Source organism: Carassius auratus, chromosome 19, assembly GCF_003368295.1.
Source record: "Carassius auratus strain Wakin chromosome 19, ASM336829v1, whole genome shotgun sequence".
In the NCBI taxonomy this organism is placed as follows: Eukaryota; Metazoa; Chordata; class Actinopteri; order Cypriniformes; family Cyprinidae; genus Carassius; species Carassius auratus.
Window position 1 is genome coordinate 7318865 of NC_039261.1, and position 16735 is coordinate 7335599.

At 36.3% G+C, this 16735-nt stretch overlaps 1 protein-coding gene across 6 annotated transcripts in view; it reads left to right on the top strand.

Annotated features, from left to right (window-relative positions):
• csmd3b (CUB and Sushi multiple domains 3b) overlaps window positions 1–16735 on the top strand; it is a 373951-nt gene that overhangs the window by 93801 nt on the left and 263415 nt on the right. For all 6 annotated transcript variants that reach the window (XM_026288598.1, XM_026288599.1, XM_026288600.1 and 3 more), the window contains exon 3: window positions 2237–2349. In XM_026288598.1, the coding sequence (XP_026144383.1) occupies window positions 2237–2349 (113 nt within the window). The remainder of the gene's footprint in view (window positions 1–2236; window positions 2350–16735) is intronic.

Genomic DNA, 16735 nt, shown 5'->3' on the forward strand with positions numbered 1-16735 from the left:
ACCTCTGAGTACAAACAAACTGATTTGTAGTGTCAACTGAAGAAAGACAAATATTCTGTGAAGTCCAAAAAAAGCAAGAATGTATCCATACACAAATGTTAAGGCAGTACTTGGAGATTCTGTGCCATCCAGCATCACAGATCCAAATCATTTCCCTTATCCAGCAAGAATAATGAAAAGGTATCTGGTAATATATGCAGTAATTCAGACAATAGTAGAGTATTGGCTTTAATAAGCAAAACTTTGCCAAGACAGCACAAGATGGTGATTTGCTTAGTATTTAATTCCTCACTTCCCAAGATGAAATTTGGCAGAGATGCACTGTAGTGTTTCGTATAAAAGTTTTTTTTTTTTTCCAAGTTACTTTTCATTGCATAAACATTGTGTGTAGAGCATCAATTAATAAAAGAGATTTATTCTATTTAAATCTGAATTTAAAAAGCAGTATTTTACACTTCAAATATTCTGATTGGCTGTGTCAAACATGTTAAATCAAGAGCCTCAATATTTCCCTTCTCGTAAAAGGAAGATGCTTTATCCCAAGCCTTTTACTATGTTTTGTTATTTCACCTTTTTAATATGGTTGGCTAAACATTTGAAGGAAAAAAAAAAGATATATATTTTTTTAAGAAGGAACTGGGCCATGTATGAATTTACATTAGATTCAGGAACATAAGTCTTTTAATCTATTCTCTAACCGTCTTTGAAGTTTAGGACAAGTTTAAAGGTTAATATTATTCAAATAAAACTGCAGTGTCCTAAGGATATTATTCATAGCCATTTATAAATATTTCAGTCTCACTGTGAGTTCATTAGCATAAACAAAAGAAATTCTGTCCATGTGACGCACACTAGCCGACGCACACCTTTTTGAGCAAAAACCCACGCATACTTTTAAAAACCTCTCCGCATCCTAACATGTTGCTGACCTAATCGATTTTCTAAATGGAGATAGCGAGCAGCTCTGCTAACACTGGATTTCCTTATGCAGAGTGTGTGTTTCGTCGATGCCTCTAAATATGTTCTGTAGCATGCTGGTGTCCCGCTTCATGAGGGAGAAACGAGAAGATGCTGGAGAATACTTTAATGAGAATTTAATTCCACAAACAAAGGAATACAATCACTGGAACTCAGGAATGACGTTTAACAGCGGACAGGAAACAAGGGGCAGAACACATTATAAATATACAGACACCAATGGGACACACCTGGGAGCAAATGAACTAATTAATCAAACACAACTGGAAACAAATTAACACGATGAGGAAAGGAACAAGAAAGGCTGAATAAGGAAAACGGGGGTAAAACAATGGAAAACAAGTCCACAACACTGACAGCTGGTGGCTTTTAATGTTGGTGATGTCTGGATGCCCCCAAGGAGTGGTTTGACGAAATGACTTCTTTGCATGCACACATGAGCATTGGGGATTATTCTGGAGCTTAAATAAAGCGGGGAAGAAACCCAGTGCTTTCACATCAAGAAATAATGTGTAGTTCTGAGAAGACAGGTTCAGATTTAACTAAACATTGCCATATCAAATTAGTTTCACACTATGTTTTCTATATTTTAGCTATGTTGTCATAAGCACTAAGTTTTTTTCTTTTTCTTTATTATTATTAATTTCACTGTGTGATGCCTTGCACCAAATAAAAAAAACAACATTATTTTAGTGAATAAATTATTATAGGTTTGAGTCCAACCTTTGTTTCTCCGTGTTGCAAAACAAAACAAAAAAACACTACAAATATAAAAGTTTGGAGTTAGTAAAGCTTTTTCAAGATTTATTTATTTTTCTTTTCTTTTTGGAATCCAAGGCTCCATTTGTTGCATCAAAAATGCAATAAAAACAGTAATCTATCTCAAGAATTCTCAAGAAATATTTCTTATTACCAAGGTTGAAAAAAGTTGTGCTTTACATGTTTTGTGGATTTTTTCCCCCCAGGATGCTTTGATATAGAAAGTTCAGAAGAGCCACATTTGTTTTAAATGTAAATAGTTTGTAACGTTATTAATGTCTCTACTCTTACTTTTGAATAGTTTTATGTATCCTTGCTGAAAAAAGAACATTCATTTATTACATCTCAAGAAATCATCAGATTTGTTTTAATATCACAAAAATCACAAAACAAACACCATGCAGTGCTAGTGAGTGCTGAAAACTTTTAAACATGTTATGAGATGATATGTGTATAAGATCTCTCTTTTCTAACTTGTGCTTATCTTTCCTCTCTTTAGGTTAACGGGTTTCCAAATCCCGCCTCCCGTCACAAGCACTGGGTCCGTATTCTCCTTGAGACTCACCAGTGACTTCGCTGTGAGCGCGCACGGCTTTAAAATCTATTATGAAGGTAAATATTCCAGTCCATTCTGTGTTGTGCTATGTCTTGTTACACTTATTTTGTCATTTATATTGTGCATATCAGATGAAATCTGCGGCATTATTTAAGAGCCACTCGGCTTGGTGAGTTAAAGGCTACCCTGCAATCTTTGCCAATTATAATTGTATTTATTAAACCTCATTGAAGAGGTGGTCTCTGACTACAGACCTCATCACTCCACATTAAATTTCATCAAATTACTGTCTGGAAGCTTTGGCAAAAAAAAAAAAAAAAAAAAAATTAGAAAGCACAGAGCATTATATCACCTTTTATTTAATTTATTTTGCATGTTAACTAATGGATAGTGAAGGATACATGACTTCTATCTCTTTAGTGCATTAGTCTTGGGTTTTTTCCAGTTGCTTGGCTGTGCTTTAGAGCCCCCTAGTCTCATTTAAGAAGATGTACAGGCTAAGGATTTATGTATTATGCTAAATAAACAAGTGAACATACTTTGCTCTGTGAACATATTTATGTACAGCAGAGTTGGGTTTTGAACTTCTTTCCTTATCAGAGCATTTGGCGGCTGGATGAATGGGAGGAAATACATTCACTACACATATTAGCTTTGGGAGTGAGGTGGTAGGAGGGAGATGGATGAGTGTGGTCTTGTTTGTGTGTAGCAGAGCCGCTCTGCGTGTCTTTCATTGTCTGATCTGAGTCACTTGAAGTAGGCTGCGTCAGCCTGAAGCATCATTTACTGTGTTGTTTCAGTGTCTTGGCCTGTTTGCCTCCCCTTCCTTTTGATTCATGTTTTTTGGATCAAACTGTGCAGGGAAAAAGTGTCTCACTACTGCAGCGTCAAACTTCTTTTGCCAGAAAGCTGTGGGCTTTAATAATCTCATACACAGCTTAAGTAAAAGTGATTGTTGGCTCACAGTAAGTAAAATTTCACTTAATTAAAAAGGGATTTAAAACTTTTTTCAGGTAATTTTCTATTTCATGTAGAAATAGACATATTTATTTGATCCCTTGCCGATTAACTTACAAAGAATTTAAGGGTCTGTAATTTTTATATTAGGTTTATTTTAACAGATAGAGATGACCAAAAAAAAAAAGGTTAGAAATTGATTTGCATTTCACTGAGTGAAGTATTTCATTCCCTACCAACCAGCAGGAATTCTGGCTCCAACAGATTAATTTATTTTACCTTCATTTATTTGTAAGTGGGCAAACTTACAAAATCAGCAGGGGATCAAATAAATATTTCCCCCACTAAAACACATCTAAATCGAAATTTATGAAAGTATTTGACTGTATTGATTTTTTGAGAAACATCAATTTATGGAGTCGTTTATAGCATAAGAAATGCACTTTGTTAGCATTATAATGGTGTATTTATTTTATATGTATCAAGACAGATGTACAGTACTTTAAAATATTATTAAATGCAACTCTAAAACTCTAAAAAGCTTGATTCTCTCAAAGTCATGGTGAAATGCACTCATGATTGTTATGGAGGCTTTTAACCGTGGTTTTATTAAGCAGTTTATTTTCTGCCTTCATTTAAAATATCCTTATAAAAGACCCGAGTAGAGTGAGTGACCTTCATGTCATGTTTCAGAGCTAACTGAGGATGTAATCTTCACTTAGGGAAAGTAATCCTCATTTTCTTTTAAAGCAAATAAGGTCTTTGGCATATTTTTTTAACCATTGTGCGCTCCTCATTTGAGAGTCACAGTCATGGTCTTCACAGTCAAAAAGTGACCAGACACCTGACATTTTTCTCTTCAGTAAAATCAATCTAATGTATTTTTGTTCAATGATATTTTTTCTTTTGTATTTTCATGGTACTAATTAATATTTATGCAATAATTATGATAATTTTTCCCATTGAAAATAGTAAAAAAAAAATTGTTCTTTTTTTTTAATTATTATTTTTAATAATTTTTTTTTATTTTTATTATTACTACATTCAAACCTGAACACAGAGAGCACTTTGTTACACAAAACATTAAAATAAAAATAAAAAATGTAACAAAAATGTACAGGAAAACTGAGCATGTATTCCACTCGTTAAAGACAAAACTAAAGACAGACAGACCCACAAGCAAACAGCAACTAAAATCAGCTGCAGTAAAGGCCTGGCAAAGCATCACAAAGGAGGAAACCCAGCCTCTGGTGAAGTCTATGAGTTCCAGACTTAAGGCAGTCATTACCTGCAAAGGATTCTCAACAAAATATTAAAATGAAATTTTGATTCATGATTATATTTCTTTGTCCAATTACATTTGAGCCCCTGAAAATGGGGGAACTGTGTATAAACATGGTTGTAATTCCTAAGCATTTTATGTTGTATTTTTGTTCAACACCTAAAGTCTGCACTTCTGTTTCATCTTGAATGAATTCTGTTGGCATACAGAGCCAAAATTATGAAAATTGTGTCAGTGTCCAAATATATATGGACCTAACCCTAACTGTACACACCTGCACTGGATAGCCTCAACCACTTATCGTCTTATTGGTTAAACATTACACACCACATGGTCATTGTTACACCAGCCTGTCTGGTTGCATTGCAAACAACAGAAGCGCTCATAACTTACAATAATGTGTTGTTTGCATTTTTGCACAAATTCAAAATCAAGTGAAATTCAGCTTGAGATGTGAAGTGCGTGTGTCCTGTGTGTTTACGTAATCAAATGTTTCATAATGTGGACAGCAGTTGGGAATGCATAGCCTCATCAAGCAGTCTGTCCCAGAAATGCTCGGTTGAATAAACTTTCATGCAGAGCAGAGTTCCTTGTATGACTGGTAATGTTCTTAATGATTCAACATGGGCGGATGGATGCTGAGGTTGGGGAGGTTTAGATGTATGTCAATAACATGGTATTGGCAGTAGACGAGATATCAATAGGAATGTTTCTATAGAGGATGTGGTTGTGCTATATTCACTCTGTGGTGATTACAAATGTTTGGCTCCTTTTACTTCACTAGATGGTTAATGTAGGAATGTATGCCAGCTGTTTTTCATCAAACATTTATGTAATTTTATATTACCAGCAGTAGCACTGGGTTCCGTTAAAAACTTGATTTTCACTTGTGTTGTGTACGGTCCCACTCGACCTCTCTGTCCCCATTTCCTCATCTGTCTCAGAGTTAAAATTGGCAAAAGCATGCTAAATGGTAGGCAGTCTTCCAAACAATTAACTGAGATTATTTTTAAAGGCTCTTTCTTATAATAATGTACTCTGGGGTCCACTTGTGTTGTTGGTTTTTCTTTCTTTTGAGGGGCCAACAATAATTATACCGAATTACAATTAATCTGGCAATGTTTTATTGTTTGTTTACTTACTTTGCTTACTTACTTTTTCCTGCTGTGCTTTTAATACTGATGCTAGTAAATGTGCATGTGAAATAGGAAATAATTGGTCTCATTTATTAACAATTGCATATACCATTTTGTATTTATACACACAATATTTATTCTCTGGAAAAAAATTTCCTAATTCACAACATCTGGATGCACATATGAATTGTTCTACAAAATGATGGGTTGTTTCAGTATAACTTTGGGTCAAATATGGACTAACCCAACTTTTACAAATGTGATATAAAACTTTAACCCAAAAGCTGGGTTAGTCCATATTTGACCCAAAGTTGGCTTGAAACAACCCAGCATTTTTTACAGTGTAATGTTAAAGGGGGGGTGAAATGCTCGTTTTCACTCAATATCCTGTTAATCTTGAGTACCTATAGAGTAGTACTGCATCCTTCATAACTCCAAAAAGTCTTTAGTTTTATTATATTCATAAGAGAAAGATAGTCTGTACCGATTTTTCCCGGAAAAACATGACCGGCTGGAGGCGTGACGTGTGGGTTGTTGTGTGGGACGTAAAGCTGTGACATTACCGTGAGGACAAAACCAACCAAAACAAACCATGGCTAACAGTCAGATTCAGCGTATATTTATGATCCAGAATCAGATCCAGAGGCTGAAATTTAACAAGAGCAGCATCAGCAACGACGTCTCTATGTGGTATGTACTGAAACTGTATATATTTGCTTAGCGGTTTTGGAAAATGACTAAGTTCCACTTTATGTCGTCTTTTTTTTTTTTTAAGCTGTACATGTGGAAAGTGCAGTTTGATGACAACATCGCATGTTGTTTACTTGATGTGCTTACGCGCCGATAGCTAAGTTAACAACACAGAGATATTTGAAACATATTTACTCACCGCCTGCGGTTCCAACACACGATCATGACCCTTTTTCATTGGGATTGCATCATCCTTAAGAAATAAACGATGTGCAAATCCAGCGTCAAACTGGGCCTTGTTTGTAAAACAAGCATCTTCGAAATGCAGGGAACAAACAAAAACACTTACACAACTCCGTTGATGCTCTGTAAAAATAAACTCCATCCACTGGTCCCTTAATGCTGTTTTTTTTTTGGTAATCTGTGCAGGGTTGTCTTGCCCTGGCAACCAAAAACACACTTCTTTTGTGACTTTTCGCGACGCTCTCGCTCTGATCAGTGAATGTCTGTGCTCAGCCTCTCAGTGCTCTGCTATACGGGAGCGCGCGCTCTTCCGGCAGAAGTGCCCTCAGGACCCATATAAGGAAATTCCGCTCCATCTAATGTCACACAGAGCCATACTCGAAGAAAACTTTCCGAAACATGTGACAAACCGGAAGGAGTATTTTTGGAACAAAAATACTCCTTCAAACTTACAACTTAATTTTTGAAACTTTGTCCATGTTTAGCATGGGAATCCAACTCTTTAACAGTGTAAAAAACTCAGTATGCATGAAATAACATTTCACCCCCCTTTAATGAATTTGAAGTATTTTAAATAAGCAATCATGCGGCCAGTGCTAGTCATTTGTTCATGACTCTGATGCTAATCTGACTCGTTTTAATACATATGTGACTACTGCCAATCTTGCATTTCAGTTATTGACTGCAGTGACAATTATTTCTGAGGACTTTAATATTACTGCAATATTATTAATATGTTAGCATTACTTGTTGCAGTGTTCGTCTATTTTTTTTATTTTTCTTCTTCTTGAGGAGGATGAAGTTTGGAGTTCTAAAACTCTAAAAAAAAAAAAAAAAAAAAAAAAAAAAAGTTTCTTTCTTTCTTAAGTAAAATGTCCTATGTCATCTCATTGGTCATTTAAATTATTTATTTCTTGTTCCTTTTTGGGATTACATGTACAATGTTGTTGTTATTCTACTCCAGCACTAAGATCGGAATGTTTTTACATGTTGCATCATTATTTTAGCTACCCTGGTATTTAATGAGCAGTTCCTGTTGATTCGTGAAAGTGTGCTTTGGGATTAGTTTCCATTCACTCTTTTATTCTGCTGCACACAACACATGGATCCAGATATTCTTGTCTTGTTGCACCATGGACCACCACCGATTGCGTGATACTCTCCAGGTATCTCCTTCTACCTCTTGCGTTCAGATGGGAAATGTTGAATACATTTAAAAACAGATGACGGAAGGACAAAAACATGCACAAACAGCTAAAATAACTTACAAATGTTTCCTGAAGGATTTTGGAATCATTCTTTTCAGACCATGACAAATAGACAGTTATCTAAGGGGGGTGTGGGTGGAGAACATGTTGATTTCAAAGACACTACTCTGTCGCCAGGGAAACTAGCTTCTCTGAGAGGAAGTCAGCAGTTCTACTCCTGGTCTTGTAAACACATGCCTGGAGCTATTGTTCTCATGAGGGCTAGTGCAGGTACAATATATCGTACAACATTCGTGCAGAGTCTGGCAACCTCGAGAAGTTCTCTTGAGCTCATCCAAATCACTGTACTTCACTGCTTCGCTCCTAAAGGAGAACCTCTTGTACATCTAAAGGACCTCGGAGACCTTCTGAACGTAGAGGATTTCCTTCAGTATATTTAGAATGAATATTAAAGTGTGCTTTATTTTTAATGGTGCACGCTAGCTTTATTAAAAATGTATTCTCATCTAAAAGGGATATATGAGCAAGTGTTTTGCATTCCCTGTGGCTCTAAGGTTTATGTTTCTTCATTCATGGAAGCATTTTTATGGAATGTTTTTGAAAAAACTCTTCGCCAGTAAGGCTGTTAGATTCTGTTTCCAGGTTTTTTTTATTGCAACTGTTGCTTCCAAAGAAAGAAAGGTGAAGTGACATCTTTTAATAAACAGTGAAATATACACTCACCAGCCACTTTATTAGGTACACCTGTTCAGTTGCTTGGTAACACAAATTGCTAATCAGCCAATCACATGACAACAACTCAATGCATTTAATCATCTAGTTGTGGTGAAGACATTCAAACCAAGCATCAGAATTGGGAAGAAAGGGGATTAAAGTGACTTTGAACGTGGAATGGTTGTTGGTGCCAGACAGGCTGGTCTGAGTATTTCAAAACTGCTGATCTACTGGGATTTTCATGCACAACCATCTCTAGGGTTTACAGAGAATGGTCCGAAAAAGAGAAAATATCCAGTGAGCGGCAATTGTGTGGACAGAAATGCCTTGTTGATGTCAGAGGTCAGAAGAGAGTGGGCAAACTGGTTATAGATAATAGAAATGCAACAGTAACTCAAATACAGTAACTCTTTGTTACAGTCAAGATATGCAGAATCTCTGAATGCACAACACTTCGAACCCTGAAGCAGATGGGCTACAGCAGCAGAAGACCACACCGACTGCCACTCATGTCAGCTAAGAACAGGAAATGGAGGCTACAACTCACACAGGCTCACCATCATTGGACAATAGACGATTGGAAAAACGTTGATTGGTCTAATCAGTCTCGATTTCTGCTGCGACATTTAGATGGTAGGGTCAGAATTTGGCGTAAAGAATATGAAAGCATGGATCCATCCTGCCTTGTCTCAATGGTTCTTGGCACACTTTGGGCCCCTTAGTACCTATTGAGCGTTGTTTAAATATCAAAGCCTAACTGAGTATTGTTGCTTAACATGTCCATCCCTTTATAACTACAGTGAACCCATCTTCTAAAGGCTACTTCCAGCAGGATAATGCACCATGTCACAAAGCTCAAATCATCCCAGACTAGTTTCTTGAACATGACCATGAGTTCACTTTACTCAAATGGCCTCCACAGTCACCTGATCTCAATGTAATAAAGCAGCTTTGGGATGTGGTGGAATGGGAGATTCGCATCATGGATGTGCAGCCAACAAATCTGCAGCAACTGCGTGATGCTATCATGTCAATGTGGACCAAAATCTCTGAGGAATGTTTCCAACACCTTGATGGATCTATACCATGAAGAATTTATACCAGGTCTGAAGGCAACATTTTATTTTAATTAATTGAATTTATTTATTAGAGCTGCCTTTTTGTTTTTGAACAAATCTGTTGAGTGAATCTTTGAAACCATCACCAATAACCCTAGTGAAAAATAAATATACTAAAATGTTTTTGCAGTACATTTGTTTCATGCTACTTGAAGTCTGCTAATTTTGTACTAATTTTGACAGAAATGTCATTGAAACGAATCAGTGATCCAAACTCAATTAATCATTTTGTTGAACTGATTCAAAAGTTTTGATTCAGTGGGATGAATCTCAGTCCCTTTACTCTCGTTTAGAAATCTAAGTAATAGACAAACCATTCATTAATTTAATTATCTATCCATAACATATATGTATGTGGAAGAATTGTGTGTTGTTTGTTTGTTTTTGGCTCACCATATTTAATTTTGCTCCCTCCCAATTAAGTGGGTCTGATCAGAATGTTATACATCCCAAAAACTGCCCATAGAAATGAGTGAACAGACTTCTGACCCAGGAATCCAGAAAATGCTGACTTGATTAATTTTACATAAGTCTCTGTTTTCATGACTGTGTTCATGAGATTATTGCATAGTGCTGACATTATGTAGTATATCATGGTAGTGAAACAGGACACAGACAAGTGACTCTTCACCACCCTTCTAAACTTAATATTCAATATAGGATGATATTAGACTTTTCTTTTTGCTGCACAACATGTAATTAATTTACAGATGTTTGTGAGCACATTAACTTAATCAAGAAGATCTACCCCATTGCCAAAGGTCCCAGGAAGTCATTGCTTTTTTCCTCCAGATTGTGTTTCCTTTTCAATTTGATGCTTCCTGTTTGTCTGGAATATTTAATAACCTCGCTAATGACTATCCACTGCTAGCCTAACATGCATGCCTCCTCCAAGCATTTTTTCAGGTTGAAATTAATTGTATTCATTTATACTGGCTTCTAACTTCAGGCTTATTTGTGAAGATCATTTCCCAGCGGTAATGGGGGAGCTGCTGCTTTATTATGAGTGCTTCTGCTGACCTCTTCGGTCTCCTGTCACATTATTTTGAGTGACAACAGACTGTCTCTCATACTTTATCATAATTAAGAGTGAATTAATCAGAAGATGTTCAATAACCCAGAGTGTAACCCACCATCTGCAGCTAAAGTGTTTAGAGGAGCGGACTATCTGGGCATGTGGTAGCACTCGGATGATGACTGACGATGGTTATGGGTATTTCTAGAGATATGATGACATTATTAAAGCTTAGAGTTGTGAATAAATAGGTTGATTGTTGATATCAGATCTCACTGTTGCTAGGCGGCTGCATATTTGCATGTAATATTTCGATCATGATACAGATTGTGTTTCATTTTAGTTTTGGATGGGATGTTGTGCAATGTATTTATACATTTATTTTATTTACAATACTAATACCATTTACTGTACCTTTTTTATTTAAATAATACTTTTATTCAGCAAAAAAAATCTTTAAATTGATCAAAAGTAACAGTACCAATATGTTGGTACTAATGTAAAGATTAATATTTTAAGAAAATTTTGTCTATTTTTTTTTTAGTCTTCATTCTTCATTCTTTCTATTAAAGAATCACGGTTACCACAAAAATATTATGCAGTACAACTGTCTACAACATTGATGATGATAATAAGAAATGTTATACTGGATTGATTTGATTTCTGAAGGATCATGCAACATTAAAGACTGGAGTAATGACTGATGAAAATTAAACTTTGCCATATGGAAATGCATGATATTTAAGGATATATTAATAGAAAACTGTAGTTTATGGTTTTTCATGTAATAAATGTATCCTTGATGAGCATTCGGTAAGAAACTTCTTTTAAACACTAATATACTATATATGATATAATTTATTAAAAACGTGGACGTAGTGTCCGTGACGTCACCCTTAGATTTACGAAAAGCATTTTTGGTCGTCACGATCTTGGTAGCGGATCACCACACGTCACTCCCGGATAATCAAAAATGGGCAAAGAAGCAGAAGCTGGTTGCTGAAGCCATGCCCACCTAGCTCGACAGCAGTGTCAGCAGCGGCAATCCACCTGTCACTCAAGTGGCCACGCCCTTAATTAAGCAGAACTTAAAGGCTTAATATAATTTAACAAATGAGTCACTCACTCACAGTTGTCATGAATGACAAAATCAGCTATTTAGACCAAAAACACTTTTTGTACCAGGCTGTAAACGTTTTATTTATTTATTTATTTTTGACATTATAACATGGAGAGTCTATGGGATTGTCTCCCTTTTGGAGCCTCTAGTGGCCAGTCAATGAACTGAAGTTTTAATCACTACCATGTAGGTTTTAAGAGAGACCAAAAGTTGCCACCTGTGTAAGAACATGAAAGCCAAATAGCTTTAATATGTTTCACATAATGCATGAAACTATAGATGCCATAATATTTTTGGAAGGTTTGATTATTCAACCAAAGATACTAGAATATTTGATGGTGTAGTTACGACATCTACCAGCAGGGGCCAACGGGGCCCATTCTAACCAGCCAGAACTTGATTGGTCGATTAAGATGGATGAAACGATCTTGAGATGAACCCCAACAGCACCGCTTAAGCTCTAAACGTTATTTACTCTATCCTTGATGAAAAATATAAATCTGCCATGTCTGGGACCGGCAAACTCAGACAGCAGGTGGGACTGGGAGCATCCGTCTCGTACAGCTCCGCAGCACAATGGATCAGTTGTTTACTTTTAATTGAATCCGCAGGTGATAAAGAGCATCTAATCTTCGAGCGTGGGTAAAGACCAGTCCTGTCAATAATCAAGTCTCTCATCTGAGCGTCTGCTGAGGTATGTCTTAAACACTCTTTCAGAGGGAAGAAGAAGAGGAAAAGAATAAGAAAAACTGTCAAAGCAGCCTCCTTTATTTTCAGATCGATGGTTTCTCCAGAGTTCTTGGCTTCTAATCCATTAGCTGGCTTCCTGTTTTAAAGAACGCCGTCAAAGCTTGTCCATTAAAATGCCTTGTTCTCATCTTAATAGCCAAGTTCTTGTCTTATTGACTGCACCTTTGTCATTTCAAAACTCAATTGTGTGACGTCTAGGCTGAAACTAAGACTAAATGAGAATGTTGGTGTCATGTATATTTCATCTTTCACATTTTTTAATTATAGATGAGCTCATTAATTGCTGGAAAATATTGAAAAAATACCTCAAGGGACTTTTCTTTTTTTCACACAGGCAATTAGCACTGTAACAGATGCTGAAGTCATCTACATCTAAGTGCTTGACATGAATTGGGCCTGAAGAAGAAACATAATGTAATTAAGAACTGTAGGTTTACAGGACAGACATAATAATTGCATAGACTATATACAGATAATTGTTACCATCATGTTTACATCTCAAACGTGCCACCAGCATATTCATTATCTTAGATTGCTTCAAACATTGCTGTCTCTTGATATGAGTATCAGAAAATGTGTCTTTCAGTAGATCCATGTGTGACAGACTGTACAACTGCCACTTTTTGACAAGTTCAAATCCTTTTTGACTATAAGTCTTACAGGTTTAACCAGCATGTGGCTTGACATTCTTGCACAGTCCTTGAGATTTCAGACAAAGCCCATCTCAGAGCTTCAGATTTGAGGTGTTGTGCCGACACAAAAGCTTCTTACAGAATTAATTAAACATATGCATGCTAATTGCTGCCATCCAGTAAAGATCATTTGCCCTCAGGGCGCAAAATGAGATGCACAGTTCAATTGAAAATCTTTACTTGTCTGACTTCGCCAATCTGAAAAGCTGCATTGTGCAGATTGCTGGGTGGTTAAGAAAATAATTTGACCTACAAAAAACTGACACGCTTTGTGACGAGATACTTTTGGGAAAAAAACGTGACAAAAACCAGCCAAACAAGATTGATGTCTGTCACTTAAAAGTTGACTGTATTTTAAAATGTGCACTTTGATTGGCTGCTTACCTTTATTTGCATGAGGACTACTCCTTGCTAGCCTTGGAGTACTTCCGTGACCTACTTCTAACCCAGGCTTGTTCTTCTGTCTTAACTCTGCACGAGCCTCCTCGCTGGGGCTTGTGGGTAGGGGAGGATGTCACCCTTCTCTTCACACATTGCATCCATCATTCTCCATCTGTTGGAGTGGGCCGAGCCAACACCTCAGAGCACACCTGCTGATAAAAGCAGCTGAGCCCATTGAAGTTTAGTGCCAACTGGTCACGGCCCTTTAGGGCTGGAATTTCCCATGGTGCACTGCTTTCTCAGCTCTCCTTCTGCTGCACTCTGCTCTTATCGAGCCTTTCAGCCCCTCGTCATGTGCCTGCTGTTGCTATGGTCAATCCATCAATAAACAATCTTGCTGAAGAGCAGAGGCTTTGGTGGACACTAGAGTTGCCTCTTTTATAGTCTAATTAGACTTAAATGAATAGAGTGGCCTTCAAATGTTTCCTAACTGAGATTAATTATGTAAAGACTAAGTCTGAGTCACTTGGTTATTGTGATACTATTCATCTTAGAGTTGTTTTGGTTGAATGAGAGGGAAGTTAAATGAAGATTCAATTAATCAGCCATATGATTGTTGCCAATATTTAATGTGACTCAAGAAAGACTTCTAGACATTATGCACAACTTTGTAAAAACACATTATAGAAAATAAGAGATGTTATGGAATACAATTTCTGCAAAAGAAATAAATAGATAAACCGTGTCATGTATTTTGACATAGTAGTCATAATTCTGAAATAAAGATTAAAGTTGTATAGCTTGATTTTCATTACAGTATAATATATTGTACTTTATATTATTTTTGTATATTATACTAACAAAAATATATTTTGTGTATTTTATATTTTGCATTGTTATTATTACGAGCACATGTTTGTTTGTGTGTGTGTGTGTGTGTGTGTGTGTGTTATAGTGCTATATTCTATATATGACTTCTAGACATTATGCAAACTTAAAAAAAAAAAACATTATACAAAATAAGAGAAGTTATGGAATACCAATTCTGCCTCATTAATAAATAAATACATAAATTAAATAACCCTTAAGTGTTACACTTTTTAACAGTAGTCATAATTCTGAGATAAAGATTAAAGTTGATCTTAATTTTTATTATTTATGCTATATTATTACCACAATGATTGTACTGATGCAACTATAGTACTATACACTATGTATATATGTAACACCCCTGTGTATGGTATATAATATTTATATTATATTTAATATTTAATATTAATGCTCCAGTCAGCTTACATTTGTGCTGTAGAAAATGCTTGACAGCTGGACAAGTTATAAATTTTTTCTTATACTTTATCCCGTCTCATTACCATCCTAGCAAGATCTGGCAGGATATACTATAACTTCCCACACAATTTACCTCTTGAATCTTGACTACTCTCACCCTATTCTCTCTGCAGCAGGGAGGAGAAACTGCAGTGCTCAATGTACACGAGTCATTTTGCATCCACCGCTGCTATTCCCGCGTTCAGCGACACTCTCCAGACTAAGCTGTGGATTATACTCCGAGAGTTCTGCAGGGCCTCGGCTGGAGTTTTCTAAAATGAATGTGTCACATTCACATGAGATTATTTCAGTACAGATGCATCAAAGCGTTTGCGCCAAGTGTTCATAGTCTCTCTCCATCCCCTTAGCTCAGGTCTTAAAAATGGAAGACAGTGTAGTTTTAATATTCCTGCAGCAGCTTGGCTTTGCCTCTGCTCTGACATTTTAATCACTGCAAGGGAGTTTGAGCTGTGTGCGTATGCTTGTGCTGGATTTGGCTTGGCTCTCTTAAAGGAATAGTTCAACCCGAAAAGATTTGTATTTCTGTTTTTATTTATTTATTAACATGTTGTTCCCAACCCATATAACTTTTAGCGTTCATAGAAAAGGAACAGTGAGGAAGGATTGTGAGCAGAAGACCTTTAAAAATGCAGAAAGGATCCAAAACAGTGGCTCGTACTATTGTATTCCTAGTTTCCAAAGCAATATGATAGGTTTGTGTTAATTACAGGGTTAGTTTAACCGAAAAATTTCGTGTGTGAATTATCCCATTTAATGGTGGTGTAGTGGTGGTAGTAAAAGAAAGAAAGAAAGAAAAAGCTTTATTATACATTTAAGCTGACATGTGATGTTGTGGGCGTCGCTTTGAGGAAGTGACTTCAAAGAGTTCTGTTCCATTTGCAGGCTGCTTGGCACCCGCTGTTGATGCAATGGATTGGAGGGATGACCTTGTTGGGGAACGTAGCAGAGAACAGGCTTCTTGGTGTGCAGACACATAAAAAAAAAAAAGGAGCATTGCCACACCATCAATAACATTTACAAAGCTGAGGAGCTGTCAGCTCCTGCAGGATATAAAAACACGAAAGATAGCATGCTTTGAGCACCAATGATGCCTCTTTTCTTTTTCATCTTGGGAGAATATGAGTGCAAGAGGTTATCTGAGGTGCTCTGCCATAATTAATTTAATCATACTTTTAGAATGCAACCTGCCAACTCAAAAAGCCCAAATCTTTGTTTGGTCACACATTATCTTAAGTGCTAATTCTCATTATTAACAAGTCATTATCCAAGAGTTTCGCCTTAGTTAACTCCAGATTTTATGCTTATTAATAGTTAGTGAGGTAGTTTTTAAGTTTATGTATTGGGTAGGATTAGGGATGTAGAATATGGTCATGCGGAATATGTGTTTTATAAGTACTAATTAACAGCCAATATGTTAATAATAGGCATGCTTATAAGCAACTAGTTAATAGTGAAAGTGGTTCCTATTCTAAAGTGTTACCCTTTGTTTTATTAAATGAATGAGTTGATTTCTCCCTAACACTTAAACCACTGGTTATAGTTGTTTGGAGTAATTTCCAGCAGCCATTGTAGTCCAAAGTGTAAAAGCATTCTACAATATCTTCTTTTATGTTCAACAAAGATGGAACGTCAATGAAGTAAATGGATCTCAAGCATACACCTAAGATGCTTTCAAAACTCTGCAAAGTAGCCGTTTTATTTATTTTGTATTTTTTTGCACATTGTGGTTCCTTGGCTGTTTGCCGTAATGGCCAGTCTGAATTTCCTATCTGATCCAAATTACCTAAAG